Consider the following 26166-nt stretch of genomic DNA (forward strand, 5'->3'; position numbering starts at 1 on the left):
ATTTATCTCTAGTATATTATGTTCTATGTACATTCTCAAGAATACTTTCATATATAAAGTAGTGATTTTTAAATGGCCAGAGAAATAATATACATGAAAAATAGCAGAATTTATTCAACTCGTACTGATAACGAGATCTGCCCCTTCACTGTTTATGGACTTTTTTTTTTTTTTTTACTTTATTTGATTCCTGGTTTGGTATAGCACTTAAGGTGCCAATCATTGCTACTTTACACCATGTACATATATCCTAATTATGCCACTTGAAATATATCTAGGCATTTGATCAATCCCCATCAATAAATCTATGTCATTGTGGCTGAACCAGCTGACCTTGTCCTTATCCGCACTCCAAATACTGGAAATTCCCAATTTAAGGCTCATGTGGAGGACTGTTGAAGTTGTCCTCTAATATGTACAGCATGTTCACCCCATCCTAATTTTTTTTCACATATATATTTAAATGAACAGATAAATGTAAAATCTGACTTCTAAACAAAACCTTGTTAGACATACTCTGTATAATATGCATATTTTCTCAGTTTTCTATGTTATGTCCGCCTTTCTCTCTTTTTCACACACCCAGAAACATGCACTTACTTCGCTTAGGTGATGAATGCATTCATGAATGACCTTCTCTTTTGGTTTTATGTTGCATTTGTCTTTGTTTTCACAAGTGTGTAGATTATTTAAAACAGATCTTTTCTGCTACATTGGCAGCAACATTCAAAATAAATCTCAATTTCCTTTGTAACCTTTGGCAGCATTGCAAGAGCACTGGTTGAAAGATTGGTATTATTTGTCTATAAATCAAAATGAAAATTGCCCCCTTCTACAAATGACTGAATAGAACGATGACATCTTCACATTATAGCGGCTGATTTGGTATTGTGTGCTACACAATATTTTTTCCCCTTGCAGTTTATTTGAAGGAAACAGGGCAAAGCTTAATGAAATATGTTTCATCTGTCTTTTGTTCTTAGGAGTGAACAATAAATCAGCAGCCAGTATTACTGAGCTCATATCAATAGATGAAGGATGTTGACCACAGAAATTTTTTTTTTTGTGTGTTATTTGAACAAGTTAAAGTCTTGTCTTTCAAATGGCTTTTGTCTTCCCTGTACTCTTTGTTGTCCCCCATACATCACTCAACCTCCGCAGTTATTTCTGTTGTTAGAAAATATATGTATTCTTAGAAGATACATGCACTGAGGTCCTTACAGCCATCATTGGGATATATAAACCCCCACCCCCTCTGTTTCTCCTCTGATCCACTTGGAATGTGTATGAGGAGATACCAGTGCTGCCATGTTTTGTCCCCTGAAAATAGCAGTGTTATTTTTGTGGTAATTTTACTAATGATATCCCTAAAGAATCCGTGCTGGAGTCTGTAGACACTTGGTTATTAGAGCAAAGAAGGGTGGTAATAATAATAAACATGTGTTTCTAAAAAACATAGACTGGCCCATAGCATCAAAAATGTGTACACATAAATTATATTTTAGCAACAGTGAAGGTTGAAATATTATTTACTTTTAAGCTGGTATATTTATGTCTGTCAGCTTGTCTCAATGGTGAGCAATTCCCATGAAAAGAATAGTCTGTGCTATAGTCCCATGGCTTTACTCTGATCCTATAAAGAGCTCCCCTGAAACACCATTGCAGCTCGCTTGAGTCACTATTTCTCGGCTACTGCGGTTACTGTAATAAGTGCTTCAGCCAAATCATTACCCAACACCGTCGCAAGCATCGAGCGACTAATAAGCCACAATAAACGACAAAACACCTTCCTATTGTTGGATGTGAATGTAATTTTTTCTTCTTTTGCATCATCTGTCTCTCACTGTTCACTTTCACCATTAGTGAGGGAGAGACGATAGTGACAAGAGCATGTGGATCTCAGCGGCCCCATCAGTGGAGAAACAGGCTATGTGATAGTGTGGTTTTCTCACTGTCATTCCCAGGAGTCCGTTCCGCGAGAATTGAGGAGGAGGGGTTGTGAATCTCCCAGTCTGTCTACCCAGCTAGCAAGCTGAAAAGTCTAATAATGACAGTGACCTCACCCCTCCCTCTTATTGTATTGCTTCTAGTCGGATCACAGCAGGCTGTGTGTGCACATCTAGTGGGAATGCACCGCTGCTGTATTTGTGTTCGTGGTCGTTTCAGTGTAGTGGGATCTGCAACATCATCATCCAATCTTATTGTCAGAAAATGAGACAAAGAGCAAAGTCAAGCTGTGGAACAGATGTAAAGCAAGACGAGGTTGACCCTTATGTCACTGAGGCCACATCGGATGACAGCTTGTCTTTTACTCCACTTCTCACTTCCTGAGCACTTCAGTTACACTCAAGTGGATGGACTAACAGATGTCAATATGGTGTAGGTTAGATAATGTAAGTTGTCCTTATTGATGCCAGTTTTGGTATTCAATCAGTGTTTAGAACAAATCATAACGACTAGCTGCAATGCAAAGTAGACAAATTGTTATGTATTTTATGTGTAATGCAGAGTATTTCCTGGCTTTGACTGGTGAAAAGCCCGACATTCACCATCTGTTTAGTCATTCTAATTTCATAGACATCAGCGAGAGCACAGCAAGATCAGTCATATCAATGGATTACATCATTCATGCAGCAGGACATGTTTATTGTTTTGTTTTGTTTTGTTTTGTTTTTAACTTCTGGCAAGTAGGTTGTATGATTTCCTCCATCCGTCTGTTTGCTTGTTTGTCTTTAACCAACATGCTGAAAATCAAGACTGGACTGGAATGAGATTTGCTGTTCAAGTTAACCCTCCCAAGAGGAAGAATCTGCGAAGTTTCGTGATCCTCTGACCTTTCGTGCTGTACCAGTCCTCCCATTGAGTTTTAAATAAATGTAGCTCCTCACTCGCATAGTCTTAGAAAGCAAAATAAACTGCTTATTCTCTGTGGCCTCGTAAACTTTCCCTAGCTTTTTATCCATTTCTGTCAGAGTGAAGATCTAATCGAGTTTGAAATTCTGTTTATTTAAATCCATTTGTGATTTGGAGTTTGCAGTGTGCAGGCATCAAACATGTCATCCTTCACCTGGCTTCACCACCAGCCTGAAGTCTGGCTACTCTTACATACCTACTCATCTTCTCAATACTACACAAAGTTGCTTTTAAACATACAGACTGACAGATTAACTTTCTGTCTTTTGTCTGTTTGTGTAAGTCCAAGGGCTTTACCTGCACAGGAATATCAAAGCCAATATGAAGTGGAAATAAATAGAAAGGTTTTCAATCAAGTGTTCCTTATACTAAATGCACCGAATATTGCTGTGAATTGACAAAGTCATTGAAATTAAAGAAAATGTATAACCACAATTCAAACATTGATATGAAAGAGATCAAGGTACACATTTTAGTTGTTGGCTTTTTGAATAGCTTAATTTAGTGTTTTTCTTTCTTTTTTTTTCTTTTCTGAGGCTAGTTATTCTGAATTATTATATGTGTGTGTGTGTGTGTGTGTGTGAGAGAGAGAGAGAGAGAGAGAGAGAGAGTGAGGGTATGTGTGTGTGTATGTGTCAATAAAACTAAACCCTAAACATGGTACTGCATCCATGCTCCTGTCCTGTCTGATCCCCTAAGACGCTGCTTGCTGTTTGAAGTTTCTACTTGAAAGGCCTGATCTGAATACTGTGGATTCCACAGCAACTCTGCAAACAGTGATTACAGACTGATTAATGAGCCACTGCAGACACACACGTACACTGTACACACACACATCAACACATGCTTGCTTTCTAGGCCATACACAAATAGATTATGCAGGAGTCAGTATGTCACAACATGCAGTCTCACTTGGACACCACTAGTTCATTGAAATTTCCCGTTTTCAGAGACCTGTGTTGTTGTTGTTGTCATAGAGAATAACTTGTCTATATACCTAATATGAATTCAACTATTTTTACTAATCAGTTCATTGTTGTATCCTTTTTGTTGTCCTTTTGTCTACAGTGTCTGCTGACATCCTTAAGACCAGCTTGACCACCATGGAACGCCAAATTCAGAGGCTCGAGAACGACATAGAAAACTTCCCCAAAACAGATGACCAACAAGATAAGTTTGTGGAAAAAATGTCCATATCCTTTTTATTGTGGCCGGTTCCACACTGTGCACAGGCCGCTCTTCCACAACGTATGTACTGAAGCATATTAGACCATTCTTTGTCCTATTTTGTCGACAGCAGTGGCAAAGGTGTGTGCTGTTTGTGTTCTGCCTGCCAGTGGTAAGCAGTTTAAGTCACTTGGTGTGATAGGTGGCACCCTAGGGAACTTAGGGAATGGATCTGGCTGCCTTGCTGTGAGATGTTGATCAGATCTCCCTCTTCACTCCTCCCTGGGTCCCAAGAGTGAAATCATGCCCTTGGCTATTTTTACTGCACTCTGCCACAGCTGCCTGTCCCCTGGGGGACTCTAATAGGGGCTCTAGCCCCTCACACCAACTTATCGCCTATTCCTGATTTCATCTCCTGACCGGCCACAAGCCTCTCCACACAACCATCCGTGCACTATCTTTTCTCATGGCACCTCTCCTGTTTTGATAACAGAGTGTTTCACTTAAACCCGAGCATCTCTGCTCCCAAATTGAATTAGCCATGTCTCTGCACTTTCTTGAATGCCCTTTCTGAGAGGAAAGGTCCTCACTGTATAGGTTTGATCAATGGTGAAAATCAGGCCTGTTGTCAATACCCTGAGGCTGGGGTGCCTTTTGTGGAAAAAGATAAACAGTACAGCAGTCAGCAGAATCCTCTTCCTTTGTCTCTAACATTATTAAGAAAAGAAAGGATTGCTCTAGAGTCGTGTACGAAGTGAGTAGGTGTTTCCATATGCCAGGTGCTCACACATAGAACTGCATTTAACCTGATTTCTGTTTCCTTTATCTAAGATTTATTTAGACTGACTTTGCACATTGGGTGGTATAAGAGCACTAGCCTCCTAACAAAATACCAATCTGCTCCCAGTCAAAGAAGGGCATTTAAATTTGTATAATTAAAAAAAACTAAAGCAGAGACCTCCCTGGCGGCAGCTCGGAAGCAGAACAGGCAGGCAAGAAAGCTGCTCTGCCCCCCAATGTCAGTATTGATTCGCAGGCTCCTTCGAGAACTAGATGCTTGAGTGAGAGGAAATGGAGAAGTGTAGATATACTGCAGTATGGCTCTCCTTCACTGTCTGGAGTTCCTCCCCAGAGAGAACCAGAGAGAAACTGGCTGGCATGACCTGAAACACCCCACTTCCTCGCCCCTTCTCCGCACCTCACCTGATCGAGTTTTTGTGGCAGGAAGGAGGCTTAGTAGGATTTAATAAGATCTATTTTGGCTCTTGTCTTATTTAAAGTAGGTGCAAGTAGGAAAGCACTGACAAGCATATATATTTCATTCTCTATCTGTGTTGTGTTCTATATTAGACTGATTTTTCATAATGGGTAATGATACAATAGTTTCCTTCCCCTTGTATATGTAGTTTTAATCATAAATTTCACACTTTTTTTTAGAGATGCTGACACATGGAGGCAGAAAGACGTGTCAAATGATGAAAACCGCATCCTTGTTTATTCCCTCAGTTAGCTACCTAGAGTGTTTGATCTGTATTTCATCTCCTGTATACAATAATGTCTTTGAATTAATAATTATGTAATTTTAATAACAAGTTGTCAGGGAAATTATGCGGCAGTTCTTTTATGTGGTAGTGAGTTTTTAAATAGAAAACACAGGTTTTCGCCTTCTGAGCTATTTCGTCTTTATGTTCACGGTATAGCACAAAATAACAGAAGTATGCAATCACATTTGGCTCAGTGCATTTAGAGAATTGGGATGGTGTGGGTTTGTTTGTTGCATTAGGATGATTGTGTATGTCTGTGTAAACATGCTGGTGTGTGTCTTAATATAGCCCACTTCTCTGAAGTTTCGTCACCCAGGACAATTTTTCTACCACTTCAACCCTCCTAAGGATATCAGATGTTGGGTTGTTTTTTTGTGCAAGCGAGAACGACGATGAAATGAAACCACACACACACACACACACACACACACACACACACACACACGGAGCAAACAGAGAGATTAAGAGATAGAAAGTGGAGACTGCTTGATTTGCTGAGGTTTTTAGTACCAGTGTTTGCAATGAGATTAGGTAGCACTCTAATCTGTGTTGCACAGCTAAGTGTTGGAACAATGACAGTATGAAATGCAGCGCTAGTATATTTTGGGTTGACATTTCCTTTGGTGCGCGTAAGATAGCAGAGTCAAGGCAAACATACCTTTTTAAACTTTATCCTGGGATTAGGAAAAAGGATGTTGGTTCCTTGAAGCATGACAGATGGAAGAACAACAACAGCTAAAAGTCATGCATTTGATGCTTGAGCAACCCTGAAAAAGTTAAGTGAAGCTCTGTTGTCTTGACTGTTGGGCACTGTGATGAATGAGTCAGGCTGCATTTGTGTGTGTGTGCTTGGATGAGTGTGTGTTATAGAGGGAGGCAGAGAACGGGGGAGAGTAATTTACGGTGCATGTGTAGGTGAGTACATGTGCCTCTGTTTCGGTGTGACTCTTGTCACTTTTTGCAGAGATTAATTTCAGCAGGCCATGGTCACTGCAAGGTATTTTAAATGTAAAATGTGCCCCAAAGCAGCACAATTTTAATTAAAACTTCTACAATACATTATGTGTTGTTTTTGCTACCTTTTCCCTCTGCCATGCATGATTAGTGCTCCTTGTTTGGGCTTCAGAAATTGGGACATTTTTTTTACATTAGAAAGTCAAATAAATATCCGGTACAAACATTTTGGAGAATCTGTCATTTCTGCCATTCATTAGAAGTGATTACCTTTCAGAGGCAATTATTCCACTAAACAATATCAGAAGGAGTTCAAGCAGAAAGAAAGAAAGAAAGTAAGGAAGAAAGGAAGAAAGAAAGGAAGAAAGAAAGGAAGGGGTTAGTGGAAGCACTTCATTTGGCTTTATTGATACATTTTTCTCCTTCCATTACTGTAATGTATGCAAATGACTGAATGGGGTGTTTGTTCAGCAGTTTAGTGATCTCTATCTGTCAGAAGTAATGGGGGCCCACAAAGGCTGTAGAGTTGAGGCACAAGCCCCCAGAGAGTCCTATTTCACCAGAGAGGCTATTGCTATCACATGCACACACATTCACGCACGCTTGCTGCTGGATATGATAGAATAGAGTAGAGTGGGACTCTGCATACTAGAATATTGATGTAGTGAGGTGGCTTGATGGGGATGATGAGAGACCGGTCTGAACTTTGATGAATGCTCGGACATGTCCAATACATCTCCCTGTGCTGTACTCAATGACTTAACCCAACCTACTGGTATTAAGCTTAACCTTTTATTTCCCAGAATGTCACAGTCAAAGCATGTCATCCTCTCCCATCTCCACACACTGAGTGAAAAGGCGCCGTCTTCAGGGGCCGCTCTCATTTGGATATGTCAGACAAGTTAAGCGAATTTAGTGGGTCTTAATTTTTCGACTTGAATAATGTGAGCAAGACAGTTTTACGAAACTAAAAATGGAATTTTAAGGCTGAGCTCTCAAGCTGATACCATAGTACAGAGTTATGTTTTCAGTTTAACAGTCGGTGACACCTGCTGAGAGTCTGCACCAGCTGACAAAAAAAGAAACAAGCGCTGTTATTTCTTGATGCTAGTGATATGTGGTGCCTTCAAGTTTTACAGCAGTAGTTCTTTTTTTTTTTTTTTTTAGCAATCCCTTACACACCTCACTATGTTGTTTTTTAATTTTCCTGTTTACTTCTGTTGCCTTTTTGTTCCAGATAATTTTGTCTGTGTGAGCTTGTTTTTTGTGCGAGGTATTGTTACACAAGCCATTGAGTTTCCCCAGTGCAATGTCCTTGTAGCTGTTGGATTTATCCACAAGGCTGCTTGAATGAAGCTGAGTGGATAGAAGCTCCTGCCTCATGGCCATGTTTTTAGTTTTTAAAAAAAGTCATACTTCACCCAGAAGTTTAGTTAGTCAAATCTGAAGTTCGCCAAGGACCAGATGCTATAGCCATACTGATGAGTTTAAATATCTGCCTGGTCTCTTACTTTAAGTCTGTCTTTGAAAAAACTAGAAGTTTGTTTTGCTCCTGCAGTAAGTGCTGTGCTTAATTACCCTCAGACATTTCAGGTTTCTAGTGTTTATATCATATTGGCACTTCTTTGCCAAAAACCAGCTGTTTGGGCAGCAACACCTATCCACAGTGGTTATTGATACCAGGGAAAAAGCAGCCTCGGGTCCTTGGATCTGAGCCCACACACACCTAACAGTGTCAGTTTCTCAAACCGGTGTAGTCCTCCCACACAGGGTAAGCCCAGACACACTTTTTCCCAGCCCTAGGGCTAGCCTGTAATACCACCGCCGTGGCTTAAAAATCGACAGACACATTTATACAGGTTCCACCTTTTTGTTGTTTTCAGTCTTCAGCCTGATTTAGTTCACACTTCAAAGGAAGAGGTTCACTACAATGTGTTTATGGATGGCCCTTGTCAAACTGCAACAGTTGGAGACTCTGTTGGCTTCAGGCGAGGTTTGTGTACAGGTGCAGCAATCTCTTGTATCAGCACCAGGCACTTAAGGTCAAATAAATGGCTGTTAGTGAAACAATTGTTCTATTTAGCAGGCTGCTGAGTGTAAACCACAGAAACATTCTCTTGTTTGGGTTTTTTTTTTTTTTTGGTTGTTCTTTTTTTCTGAATAAGCACAGTGTTGTTCAGAGAACTTATCCCAGTTTAGTACACCTTTCTGTGTATGAAAGAGAACTAAGTCAGACTATTTACAGAATCATCGTGTTTATTTCTGTATATTTGCGTAGAATAAAAGTGGGTTAAAACATGCTGGTGGCACTTTGAGTAGCTCCCTATAATTTTTAAAGCAAAAATACTCCAACACCCACCCTCCTTTGCCAAACATAAGCTCTCTCTCCTAATCACCACCTTCCTTCAAGTCCCAACACCAACCAGAGTGTTTTCCTCCGCTAATGAAATTCACTGTAAACTGTGTGGCCAATTAACTAAAGCACAGATAAACCATGGAGCCTTTTAATTATCCAAAATTCGGTGGAAACGGGTGTAAATAAGTAGAGGTGCTTAAAACAGTCTTTCTCCCTGCATGCCTGAGTTCTGCTTCTGTGTCTTCTCACTTCGGTGTAAATGTTCAGGCTCGGATGAATACAAAGACTCAGATAAAGCAACGGAAAATTGCAGTCACCAGAACAAACAGTCATCTTTGATGTTACATTCTGCATGTCAGGGGAAATATTCAGATTTTAATTAACACATTTTGACATGTGTCTACTTTATAAACACTTGCTAAAAATAAGTCGGCATTTTAAAAGATGTGTCGGCAGTAAAACGGTAAATATGTACATACTCGTGCGGGCCATGGTTTCATCTGTGCTCACGTTGTCATTGTTGTTCAACAGTGTAGCGTGTGCTTTTGACTCATCTACAGCAAGTATACTCGAAGGCTGTTGTAGGAGAAGAAAGCGGGCGACGCCGTATGTGAGAACTCGATGGATATTTTTTATCCGTGTGTTTCAGATGAAGAAATAAAAGGTCAGGCTTCAGCCAAACCAATGAACCGATTGCTATGGTTAGCATAGCTGATGCGATCGGTGTGTCATATTCTGAGAAGCATATACTGGCCACCGTTACTTAATCAAGTGAGTTTGTGGGCATGTGTATGTGAGTTATTGCATTATTGAAGACAAAACATACATGCAATACATAAACAGAGAAAAAGAGCTTCTTTCTTAATCATTGTTTGCTTGACATTTTCTCATTATATTTTAGAACGTATATAAAATCTACTGCATTTTAATGTTTTTTGTAATTAACTTGAGTAAGGCGTGAACTGGCATTGTTGCAGAATGAGTCAATTAAACTGACTTTCAGAACTGAAAACACTATGACTAATATGTGTATTTACTGCTTTAAAACCAGTTACTCACTGAACCAGCAGTATACCCTGTCATACAATACCTTTTTTTCTGCTGTTTCATCAGGATTTATGCAATACAACGCCCTCACTGTTACATTGTACACCACAGTTCAAATCACTTTATTTTACATGTAACAGTGTGAGTCCTCTACATCATTAGCGCTACATTGAATCTCGCTTTAAACTCTTGATTTTCTTTTTTTCTATTCATTGTTTGATCTATAGACCACCTGAAGATGCAGCATATGACTATAACCGCTGTGTAGAGTTATTTCTAATTCTCTACAGACATACTATATACATTCCATCCATTTTGTATGTGTGTGTGTGTGTGTGTGTGTGTGTCCTTTTATTTCTCATCTTTAACAGTCACACTGTCAGGACTCACCTCCCTTTTGGGGACAAAACCTGGTCCCCACATAATAAATCATTACATTTTAAGATGAAGGCTTGCTTTAAGGGTAGAGTAAGGGTTATGGGTAAGGTAAGTCTCCAGGAGAGAAATGCAAGTCAATGTAACATCCTCTGAGGGGATGATAAAACGACTGTGTATGTGACACACACGCACAAAGTTTCAACTGGCTTTCACATAGTTATGTTTTACCCAATGAATTGTAGAACTCAAAGTTAATAATAATGCTTATAAATTCAGCTCTACAATTTATTGTGAAAGACATCACAAAGTAAATACCACTTGGGATGAAGGAAATTCATTATCCAAAAAAAATGCGAGGTATAAATTTGAACATAAGACATTCACAGACCATTATTCACAACATAAGACAAAAATATATATATTGTACTGCAGGTTCAGCACCTAATTCCACTGCTTTCAAAATATCCAAACTGAAATTTTGTGGACATAAGTTAAATATACAGACAGCTCTGCTTTTCAGAGCAAAATGCGTACCACTTGAGAAACACATCGATCATACATCAATCTCTGATGAAGCCAAAAAAAAAACATAAAAAGTGATATATTTCACAGAACAGAAAATGTAGTACTTTGAGTCAACAGAAAGTATCATGCTTCCATTGCCCTCTCTGTCATCAGTCGTGTTCCCTGCTAGACAGGTCATTTCCGTACCCTCTGGTCACGTTAAAGAATTTCCTAGAAGTTCGCCAATCAGTATCTCGTTAGGCAGTGACACTTGGCTTGATGTGGCAGCTCCATTAACCAGCAGCGTAAGCTCGCTGACAGACTGCCTGAACTCCAGAGGCAGGGGGGGGTGTGGCGTTGGAGTACAGAGCACACCCATGATGTACTCGAAAATACACCTCTGTGCTCCCGAATGGACAACTTGTCACATTCCACCACTAAAAGCTCCGTGCCAGTCCTGGAGGTTGTCCTTTGGGATCTGCTGTGTTCTTCTGGGATTCGAGCCCTGCAATCCAAATATACTTCCTTGCGCACCCGCTGTATACATTGTTCGAACTTCTTGTGTGATGTTGACATGCAGTATACGAGGTTAAGTGCTGATTTGGAATCTGTGCAGGGTTAGCAAGTTGTAACAGGCCATAGTGTTGGGAATAGAAAATCATTTGTTTAGTTAATCTGTTTTATCTTCATGTTTCCATGTGTTCCTCAGCTGCTCTACAGCTTTGCCACTATTGAACCAGGTCTCCGCTGATTATTTCTGCTCTACTGAAAGTCGGGCTAAGGACCTAGTGGCAGAGGCTCCAATCTGCACCTCATTACTTCCCCAAAAGGCCTAGGCTTAGTGCAGGGTAATAGACAGAGGCCCAGCCGCCCTCATTTGTCATGGGCTCCTGGGTTTGATGCAAAGCCCCCCTTGAGCACTTGTTGCTGAGCTCTAATCCTGCAGTAGACACCAGCCACGCTTCTCTGCTTAGCCATCCCCACTCTCTACCGTCATGGCTCATGATTTCACTTTCATTTGATGTTTTAATGAAATCCCCGAGACTCAGGTGAATGGCAGGCCCATTGTTGGCAAATTATTCTATCAAATGCAAGTTGAAGGGAAACGTGACTGGAGTTATTTGTCTAGTAAATATGAGCCACTCAGGGCTTCACTGTGTTTTTCAGCATGCGATTCTACAATGGAAGATGTTTGAGTTGAATGACATGAGTTGGCTTCCAGAAAAGGCATGCGGACAAAATGACATGGTTTTTATGTATTATCCCCTGCTGTATTCATTCATAAGACTTCTGTAAACAGGTACTTTCAGTATAGCTACTGTAGCTGAAGTTAATTGTGATATGAGTTTGGTGAAATGTACCTGCTGTTAGAGTACAGAGCAGACATTTGTACAAAGGCAGGCTTGCGTTCCTGTGCAGACCAGTATGCTGTATTACTTTGTAGCATTATTTGTTGTGCCTTATTGCAAATGAGTGCGATGGGGCAGCGCCCAAAAGGCTGGGAAAAGCTCCTTGATGAAAAGGCCTGAGGGTCATTAGCTGAGGTTGCTGTGTATGCCAGTTGAAAGCCACTCTAAAATGTAAATCAAACTAATGCCCGAACACTTCCTCTCCTTCCCCCCCTTGTAATGTTATTCCTTTCTTGCTGATGCTGTCGAGGGACTACGCTGTTTTTCTGCTGTTTGCTGCTTGGCCCTCTGTTGATTTCTAACTTAGCTCAGTGGTGGCTATCCTTCCTCTCCCCTGACAGGACCCACGGATCACTGCGTCTGTATGACTGCAGGCCATCTCTCCGGCAGCTTGCTCATGTACATGGCCCCTCAAACGATTTGCCGAACTTATTGACTGGATTTGCTCACTTTTGAGCAATTAGGTGCTTCATTATGCAAATAAAGTGCAATAATTGCCTCACGTTGCTAACTGATTATAAGATACGTTATATGGTTGACATTAGGGTCGACTCTGTAAAAAAAAAAAAAAAAAAAAGGTTTGGTCTTCAACAGTTTAAGCCACGCACTTTGCGAATGAATTAATGACGGCAAATAACACAGTGGGCCATTTTCCTGGCATGTCACTGTGCGCTCAGCTCTGCAAATTTGAGACATAATAGAAAAGTCGGAGGAGAAAGAGATCGCTAATTAAAATGAATCTGTGACAGTCAGAAACACTAACAGTTACAAACGGCAATCTGATGGTAGTCAACAGGGGATTCTCCATTAATTGGCAAAATGAGGCTCATCAATCACACAGAGGGGGAGTACTGCATAGACAGTATCCTGTCAGAGTCACCCACTGTGGGGGGAGCAGCATGAAGTGTGTCTCAGGGACAGAGTCATGTAGAGAAGGAACAGTTTCTTCTCATCTCTCTCCCTCTCTCTCTCTCTCTCTCTCTCTTTCTCTCTCTCTCTCCCCCCTCCCAACTTTGTTTCTCACCACATGTGGCTCTCAGTAGACATCTCTCCAACTCATTCTGACAGGCTTTGTTTTTCTATGTCGCATTTCAAATGGGGATTGGCTGGCATTCTCTGCCAGTCAAGGCCGAGACAGAATTGTCAAAACACACTGTTGAATTCCAGCTTTTAGAGGATATTCGTTGCTGATGACATGTGCTGAGAGCCTTGTAACCCCATACTACTTCTTCATATTCAAGCTTCTATACAGGAGACCTTGATTATTTTTTTTGAATTGAAAATAACTTCTTCTTTTTTTTTTTCCCAAATACTGACATCTATTTGAGAAGGCTTAATTGGAAGGCATTTTTCAGCTATTTCGCCATGTTGTGAAACTGTCGGAAATTCACATGACATGGGAGCAGTGTGTGAACTTTGTATGACCCCTGACAAGGATAGTAATATCCATGTCTCTCACGGTGAGCAATGTGCTGCTATGATTGAGCAAGCCAAACAAATGCCAGGGCACATAACATCCTGCCTCTGCCTACAGACCCATAAATATCCCCAGGCAATGATTGACTATTTCATCAATTGAACCAATCAATGTGCTGCTCCTTGTCTCTATGTCACTCGCGAGGTTTAATGCAATCACATGCAAAACAAGACTTGAAATAGTTATTGCTCTGTGTTTCTCCTCTGCTTCATGTTTGCATCTAATTTTGTTACTTCATGTACCTGTAAGGTGCAGACTGCAATAATTGAGGCTGTAATGTTACCTGATATGTGCTGGTATAATATGTTAATATCCTTATGAACTCTCTCCAGTGCATTGAATCAATAATGTCACGAATGTCACAGAAAATGAAATATTCACATCTATCTTTCTAGTGTTTCTAATGCACTGCGAGTCAAAACAAAAGTTATGCCTGCGTGGGCTTTTATTAACAGTTAACCTCCAATTATCAGCATGGATAGATGGGCGACACCCAGAGGTGCCACTGGTTGTGTTGATGATGCCTCCTCTGTGAATGTGATCGCACGAGATGAGCCAGTTTGCTGTGAAGAGGGACCTCTTGCTGGTGCACCGGCGCATTAGGTGGCAGAGGGAAGCATTTAACACGTTGGTGTTTGCTGCAATAACGGTGACCCATTTTCTGTCTCTTTCTCGCACTGTCACACACAGAGACTGTATTCTGTTCGTGTGTCTAAGCCTTGTCATTTACCAGCAATCGGGAAGCGTGCGATACATCTGCTACCTGAACCAGCAGCTGACCTTGAATTGACTTTCTGTGATGAAGACTTATGGCTGATCCCTGGGCTTTTTGCTTTGATGCCTTGCAGCTTTCCCCCCTAACGTAAGAACATAGGCAGTAACCGTAGAGACCATATACATCTTTTTTTATTGCTCTCCTTTTTTCAGGTTTCTTGCAATGACTTTCAAGGTTACCAATAGAGGGAAATGTGTACTTTTTGCCAAAACGTATGACCTCCTTATGACTTTTTGCACATTTTTTTTTAGCCTGCCAAATTACTTGGTGATACACATCCCAAATCTTTCAGACCAAAGTACTTTTGAATATCAACGTACATGTTATCAGTTCATACAGGATGTATGAAAGCATACATTTTGAAAACTGAAATCCATTGTGCAAAAAATGTTCACTTCACTTTACTTACTTGCGATATCTTTTCCTTAGCTTCTGATTCCATCTGGCAAGGAAATGAAAGTGTAAATGTCTCCTCTCTGTACATAAAAGTACGTTTTCCAGCACTTCTATTTCTTTTTCCTACTGTAAAACTAAAATGGAAGGATTTGTCCCCTTTTTATTCTCTGTATTTTGCCAACTGTCTTTTTGCTGTTTTCTGAGAGAATTGCGGAAACTTAAATGATGCCAATGCAGCAAATGTACAACCAGTCTATATACAGATATTTTTGTATTTTTATGTGAGTCCTGTGCAACATGAAGATAATGAGAAACTAATTTCATTTTATGCAGTTGTGAAGGTAAAGCTTTTTTGGGTATCCTTGCTTCTGTATGTATAATTTCCCGTTATTTTATTTATTTTTCCGTTTGTGCACAACCAAGGTTTAGATAAGAAGGTCGTTTCATAACTGCATAACATGAGCACTGCTGTCTAGTTTGTTTACTAGTAATTCAAAAATTCATAATAAAACAAGGAGCTGATGCACCACATGATAAGCTAACAATGTGCTGAAGCTATAAAGTGTCTGTGCTTTACATAAAACTTGATAGTACAATTTAAAAAACATTCATTTTCAGTTTGATTCAATTCACTTGCATCAATATTTGATGAATTAAGCAAACATGCTGCATCATTTTAGTCTTCATAGAAACAACTAGATGAATTGTGTATGTCTGGCCGAGATGCAAAACAGTCACTGAGGTCGATGGGTGCTATAGGACTGAGCGCCAAATCTGCAAACTGATTGAAAAAGCAGGACTTTTCAGGGACTACAGCTGTAATATTTATAATGTATGACCTTAATACAACCATAAAGCCTTGTCTTGGAGACTCCCATCCTCCTATTGTACTGTATGTTGAGGAATATTGAGATTTCTGAGTAAAGAAATCTTTGAAATGCTAATTTACAGTGCGGGGGGAATGTTTTTGGAAACAGCAGATCCTCCCACTTCAAGACTCTACACCAGAAGTGCTGCAAGATGAGTTTGCTTGTCAGAATGTCTTTTTTTTGTTCTTCTATTTTTGTGTTTCAAAACACATACGCCCCTCCTTCCTTACGAACACACAGTGAAGGTGCGATCATGTAGATTCAAGCACATTTCTGTCCAACCATGTCCTGATGTTACACGTCGCAGCAGTAGCACAGGTGTGATAACACACATCCAGAGGTGTAGGAAAGAGCAGGCGTTAACCGGAGGCCATGTGGGTTGCTGCCACCACAGCTCAGCGGTGGCGAGGTTTTTTTTGCACAGTATCACTATATGGTTGCCATTATCATGCCAACAACCTGCTGAAGATGTGCATGTGTGCTTATGTTTTGTTGTAAAAATGCGATCAGACAGCATCTCCAGCTCAGTGGAGCGGATCATGGTGCTCATAATTGGGATTGAAAACTGCTTGGAAAGATTTTCATACTGTTTCTAGAGCTAAGTTTAAACATGATGTTGAAAAAAAAATTAAGAATATTTTGAGCCATTGGAATGACTGACTGCAGTTTTCATGTGTTCTGTGGGCTGAGTGGGCTCTTGAGGCACATTTGTGATGGATGGTACAGCAGGGGTTATGATGCCTCAGGCTTGTTTGATGCAGTGGTCATATTGTTAAACCTCTGTGAGCAAGGTCACGATTCTCCATCTGAGATATAATTCTATTTGCATGTAGTCCATTGACTTACTCCTACAATTTACATGACCAAATCAGATATTTAAAAATTTCAGTGCAATACGACTGTGCAGCTATGTTTGCTGTACCATCTGGCTAACAAGTCTTATTCAGTTGCAAATGGATTAAGACTTATAACTGAATCAGTACCCCTTTGTCACAAACAGTATGGCAGTAACTGCATTTTGCATTTATTACTTGCTGTTGCTGTTTTTTTTTTTTTAAGAATATTTTGCATCATCGATGGCAAGTACAAATTATGATGCCAGTGTCTGCTTGATAAAAGCCTGTAATCACTCACTTGAACCTTTGAACTACCAAATCAACCCTGACCTTCACTACATAGTGTAATTATGCCTCCACCCCCTCTTTCACCTGCATGCACTAAATGCTCTTAGTTGGTTGGTGCACAGCCGAACTCTGCTATTTTCATACTATGAGGTTGAGCAGAAAGCATGCGTCAAACATCATTTTTGATAGTGACATACACCTGTGAAATCTGATGTGGTCCAACAACAGCTTTGACATAAATTCAGCTTTTAGGAAGGTGAAAATACTACTTAATGTGTGTTGTTAAGGTCATAGTGGGTGGTGGTGGCATACTGGGCTGCGTTACATTCAAAAGTGTTGCTAATATTCTGTCTGTCCCATTAATGCATTTGAGAGGAGCGAAATATTAGGAACACTTTTAGATATAATGCAGCTGAGTTCACCACCACCCACAATGAGAATCATCTCCTTTCATCAACCATAATCATCCTGAAAGCAGAATTTATGGCAGAGTCGTTGTAGTAAATTGCATTAGATTTCACAGTTGTGCCTAATAAAGTGACAGTTGAGTGCAAAATAAATGATTTACTGCAATGGAAATATGCAGAATGATTTTTTTAGCCGACTTCCATCTCTTTTATCTCTTTATTTCTGTACCTGTCCTAAATAGTCTCTGAATGCATGCTCCTCATAATTGGTGAGATTCAGTAATCTTCGTGCTTTGTTCACATTTCCATTTAAAGTGACATTTATCTCATCTGTGACGGTTTTCCAAGTAAGAAATAACAAACAAACAGCGTACATTAAAAGAAAATATGAAGCGCAATAATTATTCCTGGGATGGCTGAAGCAGAGTAACAACTCACTTTCCAAAACCGAGACACCACAGCAACATGCAAGTTAGAAAGTGGCGCTCTTCAATCCAAGTAACAAATCTCACACTTAATTAGTATGTTCAATAACAACAAAACAATTCTGTAACAATGCTGGATACTTTCACAACAATAGAGCAGCACCTGAATTCTGCTTTAGATTTGTTTTAATTGTAGTTTTGAAATTTACTTCTTTCAAAAAACGCTTCTGTTTTCTGTGTAAATTAAATTTTGTGAAAAGAGTTTGTTTGCTACAAAACACAAATATTTTCATAGTTGACTTATCTGTTGATTTTTTTCTAAATTAACCTGGTAATTTTTTTTCGTCTTTAGAATATGAAAATAATGGTTTAAAAAAGGCAATCAGTGTTTCCCAAAGTCCAAGATGATGCCCTTAAATGTTTTGTTTTGACAGCAACCCGACAATATTCAGTCTACCTTCATGTATCATCAATCATTTAAACCAGTTATTAGATTATGAAAACAGTTCATCTTAGTTTAATAGTGGACAACTGATTAATGTTTGCAGCTGTAATTTATTTACAGTCTTTTAAACTTTCGAACTTAATACCTCTTTGTGTGTGTTTATGTGCAGAATTGTGTGACAGTTTAGGCTTTTGGAAATGTGTATAATATTTTCCACCATGCAGTTTTATTTGGAGAGGCACCTTATTTGCACCATTTTTTTTTCTCTCCAATGAATGACAACCCGCCCAAACATACAGCCAGACTTATAAAGAACTATCTTTAGCGACGAGAACAGCAACGAGTCCTGCAACAGACAAGGCTATACCATCTGTTGCGGGGTCACGGGGCCCTGATCTCCACATCATGCATTCAGTCTGGGGCTCCCTGATGATACGAAATAAACTCAGTTGGCCTAAATCCACCAAGGAACTCTGGAAAGTTCTCTAAGATTCTTGGAGCATGCACCCTGCCAAGTATCTTGAAAAACTGCGCACAGGTGTACCTTGGGGAATGATATATTGATTCAAACATTGATTTGATTTGGGTGCCTAAACTCTCAGCGCAGCACAGTGCAGTATGTGTAAGTGTGTCTGCATGTTTATTTAAAGGATTGTCGGTAATTATTGTGGAGTGTTACGAAAAATTGTCATTAGGCGTCTTGTTATCAGTGGAGAGAGACAGTAGAGTGGGTTACGTACTGCTGTAGTATCACAAGAGTCAGTTCTATCAGAGAATGGCAGTCATTGCGTGTGAGTGTGTGTGTGCGTGTGTGTGTGTGAGAGAGAGGGGGTGTTTAAGGGGAGTGTAGGAATGTGTATACATGAGATAGCTGCAAGGCAGTACGGAATGATAGCTGTGAATGAGGCATTTTCCATTGAAGTGATTAAAATGATTGAGGACAGCGGCAAGCTCATTCATCTCTGAGCAAGGTGATGAGGGACATTCTGTATGTGTGTGTGTGTCTGGGAGAAAGTGCCCCCGTGCATTCGTGTTTATGCACGAGCGCGTGTGTTTATGTGTCACAGATGTAGAACAAGTTGTGAAATGGGACTGGCATGGAGGCGGCCCGAGAGAAGTGGAGCGATGCCCACAGGAGGGCCATGTCTTTTCACTGTACATCTGAAAAGACAGCCAAATATTTATCATCACCCTGCTGCAGCCTACATTCTATGTTATAATTTGACCTTCATCAGAACAAAGTAAACATTTTCTCATTCCCAACCACATCGCCTGTTGTTTTTTTGTTGTTTTTTCCTGTTATTTTCTTTCTGTGCTTTAAGTGCAAGAAGAAGAGTAGTGATAGTTGAATGGAAGTTCCTTGAGGTTTCCATGGATGTGATTAAGCTGGACTTTAATCAGTTTGTCTCCTCTGTTCAGCAGATTCCCTTTAATTACCTTAGTGAGGGGAGAGGGTGGGGGGTGCAGGTTGCCCTGTGTGTGCCTGACTGAGTCTGTGTGTGTGTGTGTGTGTGTGTGTGTGTTTCACCTTGCAGTAAGTGATCAGTAGGTAGAGTAGTTATTTTTGATGCTATTAGCATTTTTGTTCTGTCCCGTCTTGATACAAAGGTTAAACCGCACCATGTACTTTAAATGTAAGTAGAGCCAGCCACAGTGGGCTTGTTGGCTACACATAACCACTCTTAAGCGCATTAAGTGTATTTCTAAACCCACTTAGCATTGGCAGCTTTGTGAAAGTGTTGATTTGAGGTCTCTGGGTTCATGTTTCCCTCCTCTTTCTCTCTCTTTGACTCTCTGCCTCTTCCATCAACTGTTCTAATCTCCCGAATGCCATCCACACTCACTGTTCATCCCCTGCCTTCAGGATTGGTTTCACACAGTGATCCCCTCACTGACCAGACAGACGACTCAACAATTAACCTCCAAGGCTGACCTGAAATATCTCAAACCCTCTCCCCTCAGCATCCTTATTGGCCTCTAATAGATTTCTAACAGGTAGAAAAAAGTGGATTGAATTTCACCCATCTACCCCTTAGGCTCTGTGCAGAAACACTGTTCAGTTTGTTGTGTGCCCCCTCCCCACCACTTGCTAAATACCACGGTCGTGACTGCGGTGCAGGATGTTGCCTGAGCTGAATGTGCAATCATGAGGCCAGGCTGTTGATACATAGTACAAGTGTGTTAATAATGGCATTAGACTTTGTGGCGTTCTTCGTGGAATCATTCTCCCGATTGCCTCTCCATTTCCATAATGTTAGAGCTCTCCATTTTGGTTATTGTGCTAATAGCCAAAAAGCACTCTGCTGGAGCCAGTTTGACTGAAACTGTATTCCCCGTGAAGAAGATTAGCTCCCGTGTTATTTAATGTCACTTTAGCCATTATTGCAGGAGATACAGCTGATGCAGCGTGTGTTCGTACCTTTCTACTTATCCCACAGAGGGCGATGGATATGCCCTGCTGTGCTGTGGACATGGGTTGGCAATCCACTGATTCCTATCTCTCTATTCTTTTCACCGGAGCTCGATGACACCCTAAGTGATCTTTCAGTGCGCCACTTTGCTGCTCTGTGTTGGGCTTCCATGAAATGCATCTGCCTGCTGTTACGTGTAAAACTCACTGTGTGTATGTGTGCTTGCATGTGAGTGCGCGTGTAGATGGTCAGTGTGTTGGTAGTTGACGAGGAGCATGTGCACATCCGATTGTTACCAGTAAGGTAATGATTCATAAGACAGCCAGTAGGTCTTATCCACTAATAGATCTCTTGGGAGATAACCTAATCCCCCAACAATATCTCCTTATCATATTACAAGTGAACTATGTACAGAATGAGCTTTTCTATCCACAAATGAATACTAAGCCTTATACTTACCTTTAAGCTTATTAGATTTGATCTGAAACAGAACAGTATCAAGTATTTTCCCTGATGCCAGACTGATCAGAGATAATAATCCTTTCTGAGATTAGTTTTAATTTCACAGACTACTGATTGCCATGCCTTTAAACAAAACAATGTATATTTTTATCAGAGCCGTAGTATTTAAAGAAACAATCATTCCATAACTCAAATGAGGTTCATTACAGTCAGGGAAGAAGATTCTCTTCTGGAGATTTGCTACATACTGTAGGACAGTAAATACACTGTGTAATCTGTCCATTGAGTGCTTTTGTCATCCACAGGGATCACAAGAGGGAGCTTGTTAGTGACAAATGAAAGTCAGATTTCTTTTTAAGGTGCGGGTTAGAGATTAGTAGTAATGCTCGTCTCTATCTTTCTGTCTGCTTTCACAGAGATGATACGATTTGCAAAAGATGAGTCCCCTCCCCTTTTCTTCTCAGTTCCTCTTTCTGCCTCCCTCCACTCATCTACTGCTTCCTTGTGCTCTCTCTCTCTCTCTCTCATCTTACCCAACTCCTTTCTTCTCTCTATCCCCTCCACTCAGATTGACTAAGCTCTAAAGAGGGTTTGCTAACTCTTTTCAGGATTCCAAGACATTGTTTGAGCGAGGAGATATTCTGAACAGTGGAGATATTCTGAGCAGAGCCCCAACTGCCTTTGTGTTGCGACACAGACTTCCCAGGGCATGTACCAGATTTTTGGAGCCTTTTCATTTTCCTTCCAGATGAGAAAGAGAGAGGTGGCCCATGTCAGTTCTCAGTGATTAGTATTGCTATTGTGTGTCCAACGTGTTGACGATAAAGGGAGAAAAAGCCACCTATTTAATTTTTTTCTTTAATTTTCTTTGCCGGTTTATAGGAGTTCCTTTGCACCATCTTATAATTAACTGTGGGAAAAAATGAATATTGTTATGCTGAAAAGTAATTTGTTGCCTATTTATAGCCTGACAACTAGTTGCAGACTTGAGCTTATAGTACTTCATCAACCCATACTTAAACTTACAGTACATGAAGTATACAGCGTCCCTACTTTATTGAACTGCAGTAATCATACAGCAAATGTGATTTTACACCCTCTCTTACACACAATTATTATTTTCAAATGATTCATCCAAGGGTATCTCACCCTCCTGTATGAACATTTGTTATGACTTTAAATCCTTTTGTTCCTTTGATGTCTGCTTTCTCATCCAAACACTAGTTTCTCTAATTGGCACAGTGTAGAGGGAGGGACCAAACCTTCCTTTGCTGTTCTGGAATTATCCGCAGTTTATTTATTTATTGTGTTTCTCAGTAGTTTTGCAGTAGTCAATAGGAGGAGAAAGATGACATGGTCAATTTGGTGCCTAGTGAGGCATCATAGATGAATTAAGGTATTTTCTGTCCATTATAACGATAACCAACTGCAGAGACACTCGATATTCTTTAACGATTTGTTGTATCCCATGCATTTCTATGTATTTTGAGTTATGGTTAACAAGAATTTTTTTTGTTCATAATTCATTTTCAGTTCCAGCTACTTTTGCAGTTTTTATAGCATTCTAACAAGAAAAACAGTAACCAATAATCTTAAAAAAAAAGCTTTGTTTTGTTTGATGCCAAATCAAATTGTTCAAGATGCAGAAATTATAATGAACCGCTCACTTTTCTTTTTTCCCCCAAACCAAATGAAGGTATGAAGGATCACTGCTTAATTTCATTTTTAGAGTTGACAAGCCAAAAATAGCAAGGAAACACTGTGTTAGAGGAGAAATCTTGAATTAATTGTGTTATTATCTCTATACCTTATTTGACACAATCCGCAAGTAATCTCTATGTGCTGCTACCCGCAAATTCTATCCATATGCACTGGATTACAGTGCAAAAACAGGTGCTGTGCCTCTATCCTTGTTTATTTACAGAGCACACTAGTGTTTCCTATCTGTCTCACTTGCAATAGTGTTTAATTTCAGGCATAGAATCTGGGTTTCCTTTGAAATGCAGCTTTGGATATGTGCCAGCGTCATCTTGTGCTGCTTAATTCTCTGCCTCACATTCTCAGATAATGACAGAATTTTGTATTGACTGTTGAAACTGCCCTTACTTCAGCTCTTGTTTCATTACATGGCGTCGGCGTGTGTTCAATAGGTCGCTACACAAGTTTGATTCATGATTGTTCCACACTGCTTGTTATTAGTGCAGCATCAAAGCTAGACTTGGTAAACACATTTGCATTTTAATGACTGATATAGATTGTTCTCCTGCTCAATACCACCATCAACGCACCGCCTACCCCAGCCCACATTGATAAAGGGTGGGATGCCTCTAGTCTAGTTCAAACCACCTGCAATGTAACACAAATTCACGACGATTAACTGACAATTAGAATGCAGATGCAGTACGTACCATCACAGAAGGCTGCTTCACTGTGAAGAGCTAGTACTGCGGCCTGTCATCTTTCTAAGGTTTGAGGTGACAGCCCTGATATGGTAATTAACAGAATAACTGGGTTAATTTGTCCACATTGTGGAGTGCTGTAGTTAATGCTAATGGAGAGAGATTGAGCAGTTGAACATATCTCGGAGCACAAATGGGTGTCATCAACGCAGCAATCAGCCAATGACAAGTGAGTATTCGAGGAGGCAGATCATTTTTGTGTCCCCATCTCACGTTTTCTTTCCTGCCACCTGCAAAGGATGATGCTACCCATTAAGGGGCGTTTGCCTCTGTGGGCCTGTAATCTGATGCAAATTAGAGCAGCAGACTACTAAATGACTGCAGTGATGGTGATATAGAGCAGTTGTAGCACAGCCAGCCAACATACCTGTAGGACTGCGGTGTGTTTGGGTGTTACTTAAATGCCTACGATGATAAATGTTCTGTGCATTGATATTAGTGTGAGCAGATACACTGAGGCAATGAAGCCATGTTGCACTTTCAAAGGAGGTGTTCAGACTTTTCGCCAGCAGTGCTATCACTGTCAACTGTTTACAAGCTCCCAATGGCAGTGCCTCTCTAAATATGTGCTTGGAGAACAATCTATGAAAACTGCTTCCTTAAGGTGGAAGACAAAAGACAAGACAATAAGGCTAATGTCTATTTACTCTGCTAACAACATGTTTTTTGTCCTCTTTTACACAGCTTTCTTGCATTCCTTTTTTGTTCACATTGTGACAATACAAATTCCGTGCAGTATTTTCCACCGAGAACAATTTATGCGAGCAAATGTTTTCTTCAGCCATCCAGTCACCGTTGAGATCCTGTTCTCGGATGTGTACAAAGCCTCCAAAAACCTTTTTGCTATGTCACCCATCGACAACCAATCAAGCCAATAACAATGATTTTCACAGCGCTATGTTTCTGTAGAGAAAAGAAATATAATTGGCTGAAGAAAGTGAAGTTTAAATGCAGGGGTTCGTGTTACAAAAGCAGAATCGCCTTATTTTTTTCAAAAAATATTACTGACAGAACTGTTGTCACTTCACAATAGTAGACAGGCTGGAGAATGAGAGGAGGGCAGCTGGGGAGGCTCTAATTTATCTGTTTGTCTGTGTTTTCCTCCCCGCAATAGAAGGGGAAGGAGGCTGTAACAGGGCCCAGCTCCACAGGGGAGGGCTGTGTTTAGTGGTGGCATTGATTTTATAAAAGGTTGCGCAGCGGGGAGGCTAGGTAGGCCTGTCAACCTTAGCTCTCACCAAAGCATGTCACGCCGTCAAGCTAATTGTGCCCTCTCTGTAATCCCAGAACCTTAAAAAGGACACAGTATGGAAACATATATATGCATATAATCTTTTATAACTGCATGACTGTTATCTTTTCACATGAAAAAGGCAATTTTCAGTCAACAAATGGCTGACTGTGAAAAGGTCTTCTTTCTTTTGGTATCACTATTTGCTGTCATGTGGGAAACGCACAGTTGTTTTTTGTGCTCATTTTAGTCATCCTGGTGCCACTCAACAGTGTTTTGCGATTAGATACAAGCCAGTAAGAGCGAGGAAAGCATCTAGGAAAATGCATGTGACTGAAAGAGAGATGGACTGACAGTTTACATACTTTGTTTGACAGTCTGTCCTACACGAATGGAGCCCATTAGAATCTTCATTTTGAAAACTGTTCAGTAGTGGGAGGACAGAAGAAGTGCTAGGCTTGGGAGAGCAGAAGTGAATTATGAGAGGGTCAGAGAGATAAAGACAAGAAGGGAGAGAAAAGTGTTGGTAGGAAAGAGATGAACTGGCGATGAAGGTACTTTTACTTTTTACAGGTTGGAGGACACACACACATAGCCGGAGGCAGTTCATCAACTGCTTGTCAGTGCTCTCTCCCTCTCTTCCTCTCTCTTTAGAGGGGATCTTGTCAGGGTCAGGTGTGGAGATAACCTAACTCGGACACAAAACATCCACTAACACTCCACTCAACTCGCAACCAATACTACTGAACTTTAAGCAACTGTTCTCCCGTTTAGCTCAGTAACACTATCAGGGGAAATAGTCATTACTCTTTTAAGATTGAAGAGAAATCATCAGTTTGTTAATAATGCAAGACAATGTCTCGAGAATGTGTGTGCCATTTGTACGGTGGCTATTTCTATTTACAAATGCAGGCATGCTTGTGTGGCAAACACATGGGAGACAGCTGCTTCGTGCATCTTTTATTCCACACACAAATGCATTTTAAGCGCCGGTTTTCTGTCACTCATTAGCCACTAATCATTGGCAAATCCACTTGCCTTCTAGCGAGCACATCTTACTGTATTCCCTCTGTCAATTATTTTTCCCCCTCTTTCTGCATCGTGACACCCGGTAGTCTTTTTGACTGGCGAGTCACACAAAGCTCCTTCGTCTGCCCGCTGAGTCACATGACAGAAAAACTCTTGGGGAGATCATTTTATCTTACTCTTGATTGCCAGATAATTATCAGTTAATTATTTAGAGCCTTAAATTAATTTGCTAAAAATAGTCTCTGTGCCTCTGTGTTGCCAATGGAGACGGCTCCATTATTCCTTTCTCCCCAGCCCGTGTCTCTCCTCCTCTAGCTCCACGTCGTTGACAGCTACTTCTGCCACTCATGTCTGACTGTAATCTAATAAAGGACGAGGTTGTTC

The 26166-nt window shown here is 40.5% G+C and overlaps 1 protein-coding gene across 6 annotated transcripts in view; it reads left to right on the forward strand.

Annotated features, from left to right (window-relative positions):
* The window catches only part of diaph2 (diaphanous-related formin 2), a 388183-nt gene that overhangs the window by 268766 nt on the left and 93251 nt on the right, over positions 1-26166 (forward strand). For all 6 annotated transcript variants that reach the window (XM_051954583.1, XM_051954588.1, XM_051954587.1 and 3 more), the window contains one exon: positions 3982-4105. In XM_051954583.1, coding sequence (XP_051810543.1) covers positions 3982-4105 — 124 coding nt within the window. The remainder of the gene's footprint in view (positions 1-3981; positions 4106-26166) is intronic.

Source organism: Acanthochromis polyacanthus, chromosome 10, assembly GCF_021347895.1.
Source record: "Acanthochromis polyacanthus isolate Apoly-LR-REF ecotype Palm Island chromosome 10, KAUST_Apoly_ChrSc, whole genome shotgun sequence".
In the NCBI taxonomy this organism is placed as follows: domain Eukaryota; kingdom Metazoa; phylum Chordata; class Actinopteri; family Pomacentridae; genus Acanthochromis; species Acanthochromis polyacanthus.